A 14,785-nucleotide genomic window follows, 5' to 3' on the forward strand; every position below is an offset into this window, starting at 1 on the left:
CCCATGGACAGCATGCTGTTGGATTCCCAATCATATTCTATTTTGATCTGTATGTGCATGAAAATCTGTAGTAACAAAGATATGATCTTTACATATGAGACAGCAACGAGAAAGCACACAAGGATCTCAAAAGCGTTCTGTTGCAAGGGTGAATCTTTAAATTCATTTGCAATATGATTGTGAGACACTGGGGATGTATTTCCTCTCTACCCCTTGACCCAAAGTTTCCACAATCCTTGCCCTCGATTTGGACAATGCTGGATTCCAACCAAGAAAGTAGTATTCTTAGTCGACTCGTGTAGCTTCACGCCCCACTAGCTACGGGCCAATCCGAGAAGATTGTGTCTATTACAGACAACAAGATATAATCCAAAGCGATCGACAACGAGGGAAAGAGAAACAAAGAAAAGCCCTGATATGTGGCTGGTCTCTACTTTTCCATACGGAGACGATGGTCTCGGGTTCCTTAACATTCCAATCATCATCCCTTGAACCTATGAGTCTTCCTCCCTTGCTTTGCTGAACCAAAAACAGTAATGGGTACACCAATGCGTCTTCCTATAGGGGACAACTATGTGTATGTGGCTCAGCTGCTTCAAATAGTTTGACACATGTATTGTGAACGGAGCAATTCCCCTGAACAGACGGTGCATTCTGCAATACAATGCAGGTACTACTAGTAGTAATGCAATCGGCCACGATGCCGGAATTCGGCAGTCTTGACATCTCTTTTTTTCCGTCCACGGGGGTTGGGGTGCATTTATTTAGGTAATCAATTTGGCAATCGGCACGTGCTTGGATTTGATCAATTAAATCACCATAAGCTTTCCGCAATCACAAAAATACTACGACGATTGGGAGATAAAAGAAAAAAAGAAAAAAAGAAAAAAAAAATAAGTAAGAGGACAGATTATCATTCTTGCATTTTATTGATATTAAATCTCGTATTATCCGCAAGGGTCCCGCAACTCAATTCCAGACTAGTTCAACTCTAAGAATGCTCGTTCTCAGGCGGTTAATAATATTTTCTACGCTTCCGGCCAACATAACAATTCATGTACATACTTGATTCTTGGCCAATATGAGACGTGTCTATATAAGATGCTCGGAAAAGTATTTCAAATGGAACAATTTGTTTCTCAAGGCGTCTTTTTATCTATTAATCAAACAACATATGCCTTACTAGAGTGCGCTGCACAGAATGGCGCCTTTAAAAACCCTCGTGGCCTTGCTTAGTGCCAATGTGCTTACTTCGGTATTGGCAGAGCTTGTTAAATTCGAGGTGGATCTGACTTGGGCGAAAGGCTCTCCAGACGGCAACCTTCGAGATATGATCTTTGTGAATGATCAATTCCCCGCCCCTCAGTTGACACTGAACCAATATGATGATGTTGAGGTACGCCTTTGAGCACATGTATATATATATATATATATCTCCTTTTGTCATTTGTTCACCACATGTTTCAATTTACTAATCTTCCATAGTTCACGGTGAATAATCATATGCCTTTCAATGCTACCGTTCATTTTCATGGGATAGTGTATGTACCGCATTGTGGCCACTTTCTTTTGGCGCTCAGCCAAAAGTCTATTTATCAATGACGTGCCTCTAACTTTGTACAGACAACTCAACACCCCATGGTCGGATGGCGTTCCTGGCTTGACGCAGAAGCCTATTTTACCAGGAGGGACCTTTACCTATCGATGGACCGCCACAGAATATGGCACGTATTGGTACCATGCTCACGCCCGTTCCCTGATGGCGGACGGGCTCTACGGAGCTATTTGGATCAAGTGTGTACCGAGATGGCCCTCTATTTTGTGCAAAGACTGACATGACAAGCCCCGCTCCCGAGATCCCACAGCCTTTCCACTTGATATCCGATGATGAAAAGGATATTGAAGCCATGCAAAAAGCAGAGAGTGACCCTAAGCTCGTCATTTTATCGGACTGGTCACACTATACTTCGGAGGAATACCAAAAAATCATGGAGGAGAGTGGGGTAGATCTTTTGTATGGATTTCCGTTACTAGAGCAAATAGGTCATATTACTGACAATAGTCCATCAGCTGCGTTGACAGTATTCTGATTAATGGACGAGGGCGCGTACATTGTCCTGGAGCCGATTTTATCAACAGCCTTCAAACGGACTATTTGAAAGCCTCAATTGATAACCTGCCGCTAACAGATAAAGGGTATGTTTCTCTCCCCTAAAAAAAAAGCCGATATCCCGCTAATGGACAATTGGAAGATGTTATCCTAAAATCTACAAGACCCAAGGAAGCTTCCCCCGAAACGACTCAAAGGTTCCACCTGGACTAGAGTCAGGCTGCGTCGCCACAGCTGGGACTCATGAAATAATTGAAGTTGACCCGGAGGACGGATGGGTCAGTATGAAATTCATCAGTGCCGCGTGGCTTAAAGCTGTTATCGCATCGATCGACGAGCACCCGATGTGGATCTACGAAGTTGACGGCCATTATATTGAGCCTCAACTCGCACACACTATGGTGATGTACAATGGCGAGCGCTATTCTGCAATGATCAAACTCGACAAGACACCGAAAGACTATACAATTAGAATTCCCGACACAAACGCTGATCAGATCATCGCGGGCTTTGCAACTATGAGATACAAAGGCAGTGATCAAACTGGGGAATCCGAGCCCTATGTTGATTATGGCGGATTAAACACAACCGCTGACGTGATCGCCTTGAACGAGAGTATTTTGGTACCGTACCCAAGCATCCAGCTTCCGACAGCTGCCGACCAGCTGATCAACCTCACCTTTGGTCGGCGGGAGTCGGCGTATCAGTGGACACTTGAAGGGAAGCAGTTGTATGACGTGATGGCCAACTACGACGATCCGATCCTCTACAACCTGACTGCGAAGGAGAACTTGGGCGATAAGGTTACCGTTCAAACCCAGAATGGAACTTGGGTTGATGTTTTACTTCAGGTGGGTATAATGCCGAACACCCCACCTATTCAGGCGCCCCATATCATTCACAAGCACTCAAACAAAGCCTTCATCGTCGGGGAAGGCGATGGGTTCTTCAACTGGACGAGTGTCGCCGAAGCAGCCACGGAAAGACCGGAGCTCTTCGAATTTGAGCGACCGCGATTGCGGGATACTTTTATGGTACTGGGTCTTCTTGGTCCCAGATGGATGGTCATTCGGTACCAAGTAGTTAACCCAGGTCCTTTCCTCATCCATTGCCATATTGAAACACATCTAGCCAATGGTATGGGGGTTGCTTTACTTGATGGCGTCGACGAATGGCCGGAGGTTCCACCGGAATATGCTCTTTGATCTCTTTTCCTCTCCGATCGAGGCCTTGGTATCTATGACTAATCCTTCTCGGGCTTTGCATCTCTGTATATAATACGTAATTCGACTTAATATCCAATTGTTCGAGGCTCATATTATTAAGAAATAAATCATCATGATCGATAGAGTTTTAGCGGAACCGCTCTTTTGATAGCCATGGTTTATCGTTCGGATAGTAAGTAGATGTAACGTAGGAAAGTAAGTTCTACAAGACCCTCTTTCTTTTCTTTCCCCTAAATGATAGATGATTCCACCATGTTTTCTGTTGTTAAATTTTTGCCGTTGCTCCGATGTTACATGCAACCTGATATGAGATAATGTGTCTACTGATAGCATGGTAGTATCTAGTTCCGTAGTATGCTGGTGTCATTGAGGCAGCGAGATTGGCGAATACATACGGACTTTCCTAGAGCTAGACTTCCAGTCAACTTATGTTATACTTATTTAATGCAAAATGATGAGTTGAAGTCGAAACAGCACATCTTATGTGGCAACTAAGCAGTCCTGTTCCTACTAGTAGACTAGTAGTAGCTAGCGAATTTACAGGCATACTGCGTGGAAAAAGTAAACTGAATGCACCGGCCCCCTTTGTGGCAATCGACAGTTATGAAAAAGCTGAGCTAAGCCCCAGCCACCAGCATATTTACAGAGGATTTCAAATGAAAGCAGGGAATGCTTGTTGTTTTCCTTTGGGGCATGGAAGGGGGCATGGGAACGACACGTGACCACGACGGCCATCTTCACTATTGCCGAATGCGGCGACGACTCCCGTTAACGTTGCAACGACGAGAACAGACTTTGCTACAGTTCGTCTCTCCCAATGCAATTGAATCAAGGCCAATCATCTATGTCATTATTCGGTGGTCTGCACGCATATGCAAAGCTTGCTTGCCGGCTGTATGTGCCAGGAGCTTCGGAAACTGAGTTTGGAACACCCACCTCCTTACGGTAGCGACGTGGCTGACCTGACGTGTACCGCAGATTGTCTCTCAGGGAGGCAAATTCTTGAGTCTAGAATTGTATATATACAGTGTCAATATGATTCAAGGTGGATGTCAGCGGTCTCAAGAGCGTAACGGTAGGATTCGCCAGATCGATTCTCAGACCATATTGGCGATTGAGCACACAACTCCCAATGGAGACGATCGTTATCGCTCGCATGATATGGTCTTGGCTTCCCAATAATATTAAAAGACTCTAGAAGATTTTGACAATGTGACCTCATTCATTTGGCTGGAAACGAGCTTGTGATTGCCCTTTGAGTGATCGGTGGAATGCTCGTCCAAGTTCTTTGCATGCCGTAATTGAGACATAGTCTCCACTGTCGCATGTGGTAGTAACTCTATCTTGGTATAAATCATACTTAATATCTAGCCAATCGCTTTGGGAAAACAATTTGATCAGCATCTCTGCGACTCTTGACTGGCACTTTCTTGACCCAACATGGAGGGGCCACGCGGCGTCTATCTCTTCGGAGACCAGACAAGTGATTTCGACGCCGGCTTACGTCGCCTCCTACAAGTAAAGAATAACACAATTGTTGCATCGTTCTTCCAGAGATGCTTTCACGCTTTGCGCCAAGAGATCGCGAGGCTTTCACCATCTGAACGGAAGATCTTCCCCCGGTTTACGAGCATAGTGGATCTACTGGCGCGTCACCGGGAGTCAGACCCTAATCCGGCTCTGGAGAGTGCGTTGACCTGTATCTATCAATTGGGATGCTTTATAAAGTACGTGTAACTGCAGATCCTGACCCGTTTGAACGAGCCTAACCTGAGATAGCTACTACGGAGACCTTGGAAACGTGTACCCATCTGCTTCAGACTGCCATATAGTTGGCCTGTGCGCGGGTCTTCTTAGTTCTGCAGCTGTAAGCTGTTCGAACAATGTTGGAGAATTGCTCCCCGCTGCGGTTGAAGCGGTGGTGGTAGCTCTCCGACTTGGTCTATGCGTCCTTAAAGTTCGAGAGCTGGTGAGCTCTGACCAAGCGTCGTCAACAAGCTGGTCAGTCTTGATTTCAGGGATTAGCGAGAAAGATGCCTCGCAGCTTATAGGAGAATTCACTGCTGAACGGGTAAGTCAATTGATCTGAAATAGTTTGCAGGACAGAATGTTCTAACCACTGGATAAAGGCAATTCCTCCTTCATCCAAACCGTATATCAGTGCGGTGGGATATAACAGTATAACCATCAGCGCACCGCCTAAGGTCCTTGATGATTTAATTGATTCTAGGCTGTCTAAGAGCCATAAGCCGGTGAGGGCGCAAATCCATGGTCCTTACCATGCAGCACATCTGTACTATGGCCGAGATGTCGACAGGATCATCGAAAGCTGCCATAATGAGGTCGTTTCAAACTACACACCCCGTATCCCCGTACTATCAAGTACTACGGGACAGCCGATAGAGGCCAAACACATGAAAGATCTACTTAAGGCCGCCCTTGAAGAGATTCTACTACGTCAACTATGCTGGGAGAAAGTGACCGATGCCTGCTATTCCATATTAAAAACTGCTCGTCATCAACCATGCAAGTTGTTCCCAATTTCAAGCACTGCGACACAAAGCTTGTTTACAGCTCTTACGAAAGCCGGGATAACCGACATCGAAGTGGAAAATGGGCTCGGAGATGTTCCCACGAACCCGAAGGACAACCTTAACATCAGCGGCAGGGCGGACTGCTCCAAGATAGCTATCATTGGCATGTCTGGACGATTCCCAGAAGCTGATGGCACAGAGAGTTTCTGGGACCTTCTGTATAATGGCCTCGATGTACACCGGAAGGTGCCTGCAGAGCGTTGGGATGTTGATGCCCACGTTGATCCTACCGGAACAAAACGGAACACCAGCAAGGTTCCATACGGATGCTGGATAAACGAACCGGGGTTATTTGACCCCCGCTTCTTCAATATGTCGCCACGCGAAGCCCTCCAGGCAGATCCCGCTCAAAGACTTGCATTGCTCACGGCCTATGAAGCTCTTGAAATGGCCGGCTTTATCCCCGACAGCACCCCTTCTACACAGAGGGATCGAGTCGGCCTCTTCTATGGAATGACTAGCGATGACTATCGGGAGATAAATAGTGGTCAAGATATTGATACTTACTTTATCCCTGGTGGGAATCGTGCTTTCACACCTGGCCGGATAAACTACTATTTCAAGTTCAGTGGGCCCAGCGTCAGCGTTGATACAGCTTGTTCTTCAAGTCTTGCGGCTATTCATATGGCTTGCAATTCGATCTGGAGAAATGATTGCGATGCTGCTATTGCTGGAGGTGTCAATATATTGACAAACCCTGATAACCATGCCGGTCTTGACCGTGGCCATTTCCTGTCCAGAACCGGGAATTGCAACACATTTGACGATGGTGCTGATGGCTACTGTAGAGCAGATGGAGTGGGTACAATCATTCTCAAGCGGCTGGAAGACGCTCAGGCGGACAACGATCCAATCCTCGGTGTGATCAATGGAGCCTATACCAATCATTCGGCAGAAGCAGTCTCGATTACCCGCCCTCATGTTGGCGCACAAGCGTTTATCTTTAATAAGCTATTGAACGATGCCAATATCGACCCTAAGGACGTCAGCTACGTTGAAATGCATGGAACTGGTACTCAAGCTGGGGATGCGGTGGAAATGCAATCGGTCTTGGATACGTTTGCTCCCGACTACCGCCGTGGACCAGGACAGTCTCTCCATCTTGGTTCCGCCAAAGCAAATGTTGGGCATGGAGAGTCAGCATCTGGTGTAACTGCACTTGTGAAAGTGCTGCTAATGATGAAGAAGAATACCATACCCCCTCATTGTGGTATAAAGACTAAGATCAACCACAACTTCCCCACGGATCTCGCGCAACGAAATGTCCACATTGCCTTTCAACCTACCCCTTGGAACAGACCGGCTTCCGGAAAGCGGCAGTGCTTCATTAACAACTTTTCGGCGGCTGGTGGAAATACCGCTCTTTTGATGGAAGACGCTCCAATCGCTGAGGTTAAGGGGCAGGACACTCGACCTGTTCACGTTGTGTCTGTATCGGCACGATCCCAGAGTGCGCTCAAAAACAACATCAACTCTCTCGTAAAATACATCGACGAACAAGGAAGGTCATTCAATGTGAACGAGGCAGACTTTATCCCAAGCTTGGCATACACCACCACAGCACGGCGTATCCATCACCCATTCCGTGTCACAGCTATCGGGTCTAGTTTGCAGGAGCTGCGTGACTCACTTAACAACAGCTCTCGTCTGGAAAGCTTTACCCCTGTCCCTGCGACGGCCCCTGGCGTAGGGTTCGTGTTCGCTGGCCAAGGAGCTCAGCACACCGGAATGGGAAGGCAACTATACGAAAAATGCTCTCAATTCCGGGCAACAATGCAGCACTTCGATTGCATTAGTCAAAACCAAGGGTTTCCTTCGATCCTTCCCTTGGTTGACGGAAGCGTGCCCGTGGAGGAGCTGGGCCCTATCGTGACACAGCTCGGCACCACATGTCTTCAGATGGCTTTGGTCAACTATTGGGGTTCACTAGGTATAAAACCTGCGTTCGTTCTTGGGCATAGTCTCGGGGAGTTTGCTGCTTTGAATACCGCAGGAGTATTATCGACTTCCGATACCATCTACCTTTGTGGCCGTCGGGCTACCCTCCTTACAGAATACTGCCAGGTTGGGACACACGCCATGCTGGCTGTCAAGGCTTCCTACCCCCAGGTCAAGCAGTTACTGAAAGAAGGTGTGGATGAAGTTGCCTGTGTCAACTCACCCAGTGAGACAGTCGTCAGTGGCCTCACCGCTGATATTGATGACTTGGCTCAAAGGTGTTCCACTGAAGGTTGGAAGTCCACTAAACTAAGGGTACCGTTCGCTTTCCATTCTGCCCAAGTTACTCCAATTCTTGAACGGTTTCAAGAAGAGGCCCAGGGTGTCACGTTCCGTAAGCCGTCGTTACCGTTTGTTTCCTCACTCCTTGGGGAAGTCATCACCGAATCTAATTACGATGTCCTGGGAGCTCAATATATGGTGAAGCAGTGCCGGAAGTCGGTGAACTTCCTTGGTGCTCTTGAGGCCACCAGATATGCGAAATTGATGACTGATAAGACTGTCTGGCTGGAAGTTGGTGCCCATACCATTTGCTCTGGTATGATCAAAGCAACATTCGGTCCCCAGGTTACCACTGTGGCATCTCTTCGCCGAGAGGAGAATGCATGGAAGGTCCTCTCCAATAGTCTATCGGCCCTTCATTTGGCTGGCATTGATATTAATTGGAAAGAATATCATCAAGACTTCAGCTCCAGCCACCAGGTGCTCCCACTTCCTTCTTACAAGTGGGATCTCAAGAACTACTGGATACCCTACACTAACAATTTCTGCCTTACGAAGGGTGCTCCCCAAACTGCAATTCAAGCTGCACCACAAACTACATTCCTGACCACTGCTGCGCAAAAGGTTGTTGAGAGTCGCGACGACGGTACAACAGCGACTGTCGTGGTGCAAAATGACATCGCTGATCCTGAGTTGAACCGTGTTATCCAAGGTCACAAGGTCAATGGAGCCGCACTTTGCCCATCGGTAAGTATTGCATGCATTGCCAGACTATCTTGTGTTATAATTCGGCTACTTACGTATTGCCTAGTCACTCTACGCAGATATTGCCCAGACACTTGGAGAGTATCTTATTGAGAAATACAAACCCGAGTTCAAAGATCTTGGTCTCGATGTGTGTGACATGGTCGTACCGAAGCCACTCATCGCGAAGGGAGGAGAGCAGCTCTTTAGAGTCTCTGCTATTGCTAATTGGGCTGAGAAGAAGGCTTCAGTTCAAGTATACGCCGTTAATGCTGACGGCAAAAAGACCGTGGATCATGCGTATTGTACGGTGAAGTTCTTTGATACCAATGCCTCCGAGCTCGAGTGGAAGAGAATCTCGTACCTGGTCAAGAGAAGCATCGACAGTCTTCACCAGAATGCGGAGACAGGGGAGGCTCACCGTATCCAGCGAGGAATGGTCTATAAACTTTTCAGCGCGTTGGTCGATTATGATGAAAATTTCAAGTCGATTCGCGAGGTTATCCTGGACAGCGACAATAATGAGGCCACCGCTCGTGTCAAATTCCAAGCACCGCCAGGAAATTTCCACCGAAACCCATTCTGGATTGACAGTTTCGGTCACTTGTCCGGATTCATTATGAATGCGAGCGACGCGACCGACTCTAAGAACCAAGTATTTGTTAACCATGGATGGGATTCGATGCGTTGCCTGAAGAAGTTCTCGCCTGATGTCACTTATCGCACTTATGTGAGGATGCAGCCATGGCAAAACAACATTTGGGCTGGAGATGTTTATATCTTTGAGGGCGACGATATTATTGCTGTCTTCGGAGGTGTGAAGGTGGGTACCTCACTACTGATTTTGGTTCCTGCTTACTGACATGATAATTAGTTCCAAGCACTGGCACGCAAGATACTTGACACTGTTCTTCCCCCTGTTGGCGGTTCAAAGGCACCAATTACAGCGAAATCACCACCTCCAGCTCGCACTCAGAAGGCCAACACCGGCGCCAAGACCCGTCCTAAAGCACCTGTTCCTTCCAAGTCGTTCACCAAATCTTCTGGGCCGAGTGTTGTCGTACGCGCACTCAGCATTCTGGCCTCAGAAGTTGGCCTGGCAGAGTCTGAAATCTCAGACGACATGGTGTTTGCGGACTACGGTGTAGACTCACTCCTCTCCCTTACAGTTACTGGCAGGTATCGTGAAGAGTTGAACCTCGATTTGGACTCCTCTGTGTTTACCGATCATCCAACTGTCAACGACTTCAAGCGGCTCATCGCCCAAGTGAGTCCTTCAGAGAGCCATGATGGTTCCTCCAGTGAACAAGAGTCGAATTTCTCTTTCAACGGTGGCGAGTCCTCAAGCGCAAGCACACCTGACATAACGTCACCGCCGAATGAGAAGGTAGCTCAAGTCGAGCAAAACGGCACCATGAAGGAAATCCGTAACATCATGGCGGAGGAGATCGGTGTACCCGCAGAAGAGATCGACCCTGACGAGAACTTGGGAGAGATGGGTATGGACTCGCTTCTCTCCCTTACTGTTCTTGGAAGAATACGGGAGACTTTGGACATGGACCTGCCAGGAGAGTTCTTCATCGAAAACCAGACCCTCAATGATATAGAGGTGGCTTTGGACCTAAAACCCAAGACTACCTCTGCTCCAATTCCTATGCCAGAGCCAGTGAAATTCCCTGAAGCTATCCACGACCTCCAGCCAAAGCTTGCTCAACATCCCAAGGCCACATCCATCCTGTTACAAGGAAACCCCAGGACAGCAACAAAGACGTTATTCTTGTTTCCTGACGGCTCTGGCTCAGCTACATCTTACGCTACCATCCCCGGACTCTCTCCTGACGTCTGCGTTTACGGGTTGAATTGCCCATATATGAAGACACCTGAGAAGCTCAAATGCAGCCTAGATGAACTCACTGCGCCCTATGTAGCAGAGATTCGTCGTCGGCAACCCAAGGGTCCTTACAGCTTCGGTGGCTGGTCAGCAGGAGGGATCTGTGCATATGATGCGGCACGCCATCTAATGTTTGAGGAAGGTGAACAAGTCGACCGCTTGCTTCTCCTTGATACCCCCTTCCCCATCGGCCTCGAGAAGCTGCCGCAGAGATTGTACGGCTTCTTCAACTCTATCGGTCTCTTCGGTGAAGGTAAAACGGCACCACCCTCCTGGCTCCTACCCCACTTCCTAGCCTTTATCGACGCTCTCGACGCATACAAGGCCGCGCCCCTTCCATTCAAAGACGAGAAATGGGCCAAGAAACTGCCCAAGACTTATATCATCTGGGCCAAGGACGGTGTTTGCGGTAAGCCGGGAGATCCCCGGCCTGATCCCCCGACAGACGGTTCCAAGGATCCCAAGGAGATGGTCTGGCTTCTTAATGACCGGACCGATCTGGGACCTAACAAGTGGGATACATTGGTTGGACCTGAGAATATTGGTGGAATCACAGTAATGGAAGATGCTAATCATTTTACGATGACGAAGGGCGAAAAAGCGAAAGAGTTGTCTACATTTATGGCTAACGCCATGGCTTAAAGACTGATGAAGCTTATTATGTTATTTTCTATCATTATATTGCACTTATTTTCCCTATCGTTCATATGGCTTGTTCATGTCGTTGATCTCATGTTTTGAATAACCAGGGATTACAGCACTATCATTCAGTAAGTAACGGCTTGCACTAATTGTACGTAATTAATCAATTATACATTTGAACAAGGAGATATTGTCACGTAGCATAATCAATACGAAAACAGCCTACATATTGAAACATCGCTAATATTGGATGTGGAAAACGAAGTCCTCGGGCAGTAGAACAGTAGAAAAATTTGCAAACAGATTGAGCAATGTAGTCATAAGGATGACGTACACTGGTTATGGCATCCAATTCAAAATCTAACGTAGAAAACTTGAGAAGGGGCGCAGGATCCACACACAAAATGAGATAATAAAATGAGAAAAAGGGTGCAGGCATACAAAACGCCCAGACAATGCAAAGTCATTGATATGAAAAAAAAAACATCAAATGCACGCCCTCCTCTATGTAAACGTCATAGTCGCAAGAATGAAATCGGTGGAGTCGCTGCAACATGATAGAAATTCCACTTAAACTGGTGAAGTTATGCAAAACAGGTAAGACCCTTAACTGGGCATCTCAGAGCTGAACCTTAACGCGCTGCCACGTCCGTTATGATTATTGATTCCTGGGCTCGTTGGACGACTTCCAGCGGTCAGTCTCGGGCTGCGAGGTTGAGTACTGGTCGAGCGGGTGGAGGGTCGGTTCTTGCGAATTTCCCGCAGCTCATCCTCTTTTCGGCGTAACAGGTCTTCGCGGGATGCAAGAGAAGCTTCCAGTTCAGAGATACGAGATAGATGTCGTGCCCCGTCGTTCTCTTTATTGATCTCTCGTAGACGACTAGCATTCCCAGCAACCTTACGCTTTAATAACTCGTTCTCTTCTCGAAGTTGGCGGACCTCGTTCCCAGTTTGAGCCGCCATATTAGACGCAGTTTGGTACTGCTCGCGAGTGTACTCGGCTTGCTTGGCCTCGTATTCTGCCTTCCGTTCCAGGCCAGCATTTTCTTGTGTCAGGCGTCGAATATCTTCCCGAGCCGTCTCCAGCTCTGCTACAGCACCTCCTCCAGTTTTGATCTCCGCCCTTGCCTGCTCGAGATCCTGCCTTAGCTGGGTGCGCTCATCCTTTAGCTTGCTAATATCTTCTCTTTGTTTTTCAATTTTCTGCTCTGACGTGGCTTTATACTCAGCCAAGCGATCCCGCTCCCGCCGGATCTTGTGGAGGTCTTTAGTTCGAGTTTCATAGCGATGCTGGAGCGATTCGAGTAGTTTCTCTCTCTCCTGTAAGCGGGTTTGCATGTCAGTTAATGCATTCTGGAACTTCTCAAGCTCAGCGGCATGCGTAGTTCTCATCTGCACGAGATTCTTCTCTAAGGCATGCAGACCGCTATCCAAGGTTTGACTTGGAAATTTTGTTGACTCTGTAAGTTGAGTGTTATCCTGTGACGATTCCACCCGTAGTCTTTTAGACGTATGCTCGCTTGAATCTTCCACAAATAGACGCTTTTGAGCTTGTGTGTTGTGGTTTGGTGTACCAGCAACAGTTGTTTGGGGTTGAGCTTCAAGTTGAACAGATAACAGCTTATCGGAGCTCACGACGTGTAAAGGTTCAATGGGAGTCAGAGGCCAGCTAATGCTGAAGTGATCTGAATAAAGCCAAGGCAATATCTCTTCCACGTCTTCACGCACACCAAGGGCATCGTCCTGCAGATCACCTACTATATTGCGGAGACGGACAGTGTATTGGACGATCAACTGAAGACGTTGGAGCTCTGGAGGATCCGGGAAACAGAGTTCGATGTGCTCACTGGAGTTTGAGACAATGAGTCGAATGATGGGAAGTAGGTTACCATGACGAGCAAATGTGGTTCGCATATGTTCAACTGAAGGGCTCTTCACATTTAAAGACGAGTCCAGGGCAATGATTGCAGAGGGCGATTTGTATGTCTCAGTGATCCCCTCACTGAGTGTAGATTGGATCCCCAAACTCAAGGAACCTTTTACCAGAGAAACCTCCAGATTGGTGCCAGACCCCATTTCCTCACGAGGTCGAGTATATATGAGACCTTTGCCTATCAGGTATCGCTCAACCACTTTTTGCGTTTTCTCTCCCTGTACCATAATCACCAAATGGATATCCCGGTTACTTGCAATTTCCACAAGGTAGCCTAAGAATAAGAATTTTGCGCTGGAATACTCAGCCCAAGCTGCCTCCTTTCCTAGATCTGAATCCGAATCTTTGATGTGCTCCGCGATATTGAGATCGGGATGTGTCGCAACGTTGCTTAGACTTCCTAATATCTCGCGCATCTTTAACACAAGGCGTTCATCATGTCCGTTGGACATCCCTGAAGAGCTGGATCCTCTAAGAAAATTCCGAATACCCTGGGTTTCATCCACCAAGACTCGCTCGTAGTCATCTTTAACTCTAGAGTCCATTGGAAGTGGTACAGCGAATTCAGACGGACCGAGATGTACTGATCCGGGAGGGACTTCTTCGGTATGGGTGACTGTCAAGGCACTTGGCTGAATAGTCTGTATACTTTGTTCTTGATGTGACATTTCTTCAAGAGGTTCCGATGAAGCTGGGTTCATTTCTGGCTCAGTGTGATGAACAGTGGGTTCCTTGTCAACTCTAACACTTAGAGGTGCGGTTGTCTCGGGGACGGATACAGGCGCCACGGGCTCAATATCTTCCACAGATGACGGAGTCACACTCATATCGATAGCCTGTAGAGAATTCGCTTTTGCGCTCAACTGGGCGTACGCATTCTTCATTTTCTCCCTCGGAGTTGCTCCTTCATACTGACTATACTTCTCCATGGTTTCAGCCAATGATGGCACTTCCTTCTTTTGGTTGTGGCTTTCCATATTTCCAGTAGACATCCTGTATGCTTTATTGCTTTGCCGTGCAGATGACGGGCTTTGGTTCAGGAGTTGAATGGAAGGATTTATTGATTCCTGTGACGTACTCGGGTGTGATTCTGGCACAGTAGACCTCAATCGACCAGCTTTAATGTGGCCTTTCGAGAGGCAGTTCCCAGATAGTAGTATCTGGGATATCAAAGAACTAAGCCCGGATCGACAGCTTTCTGATGAGGGGATGTGTTGTGAATCGGAAGGTCTTGACAAAGGATACTGGAACGATTTCTGGCTTTCTGAAAGGGCCAACGTAACGGACGGAGTCTCTATAATTCCGTCCACTTCCCCGCGCAGGCCACAGGCTGGTATGCCGGATGGTTCTTCGATGCTGGGCGATGCGATTGACTTGGATTGTTGAGATCCTTGGGAAGCCTCAGGCGTCAATAGGTTGCCAGAT

General features: G+C 47.6%; 3 protein-coding genes across 3 annotated transcripts; 2 read left to right on the plus strand and 1 right to left on the minus strand.

Moving 5' to 3' along the window:
* Positions 1–1,201: 1,201 nt before the first annotated feature.
* AO090102000546 (multicopper oxidase) lies at positions 1,202–3,315 on the plus strand (the record flags this gene model as incomplete). Its single annotated transcript, XM_023236768.1, has 6 exons — positions 1,202–1,396; positions 1,486–1,541; positions 1,624–1,794; positions 1,844–2,003; positions 2,063–2,196; positions 2,253–3,315. 6 exons carry the CDS (start codon positions 1,202–1,204, stop codon positions 3,313–3,315), a joined length of 1,779 nt encoding a protein of 592 aa, XP_023091867.1.
* A 1,461-nt stretch (positions 3,316–4,776) lies between these two features.
* pksP (polyketide synthase alb1) lies at positions 4,777–11,427 on the plus strand (the record flags this gene model as incomplete). The annotated part of the gene is made up of 5 exons (XM_001822648.1): positions 4,777–5,063; positions 5,116–5,407; positions 5,466–8,897; positions 8,962–9,717; positions 9,769–11,427. 5 exons carry the CDS (start codon positions 4,777–4,779, stop codon positions 11,425–11,427), a joined length of 6,426 nt encoding a protein of 2,141 aa, XP_001822700.1.
* A 606-nt stretch (positions 11,428–12,033) lies between these two features.
* Positions 12,034–14,352, minus strand: AO090102000544 (uncharacterized protein; the record flags this gene model as incomplete). The annotated part of the gene is made up of 1 exon (XM_001822647.3): positions 12,034–14,352. One exon carries the CDS (start codon positions 14,350–14,352, stop codon positions 12,034–12,036), a length of 2,319 nt encoding a protein of 772 aa, XP_001822699.1.
* Positions 14,353–14,785: the final 433 nt, after the last annotated feature.

This window comes from Aspergillus oryzae, chromosome 4 (assembly GCF_000184455.2).
Source record: "Aspergillus oryzae RIB40 DNA, chromosome 4".
Classification (NCBI taxonomy): Eukaryota; Fungi; Ascomycota; class Eurotiomycetes; order Eurotiales; family Aspergillaceae; genus Aspergillus; species Aspergillus oryzae.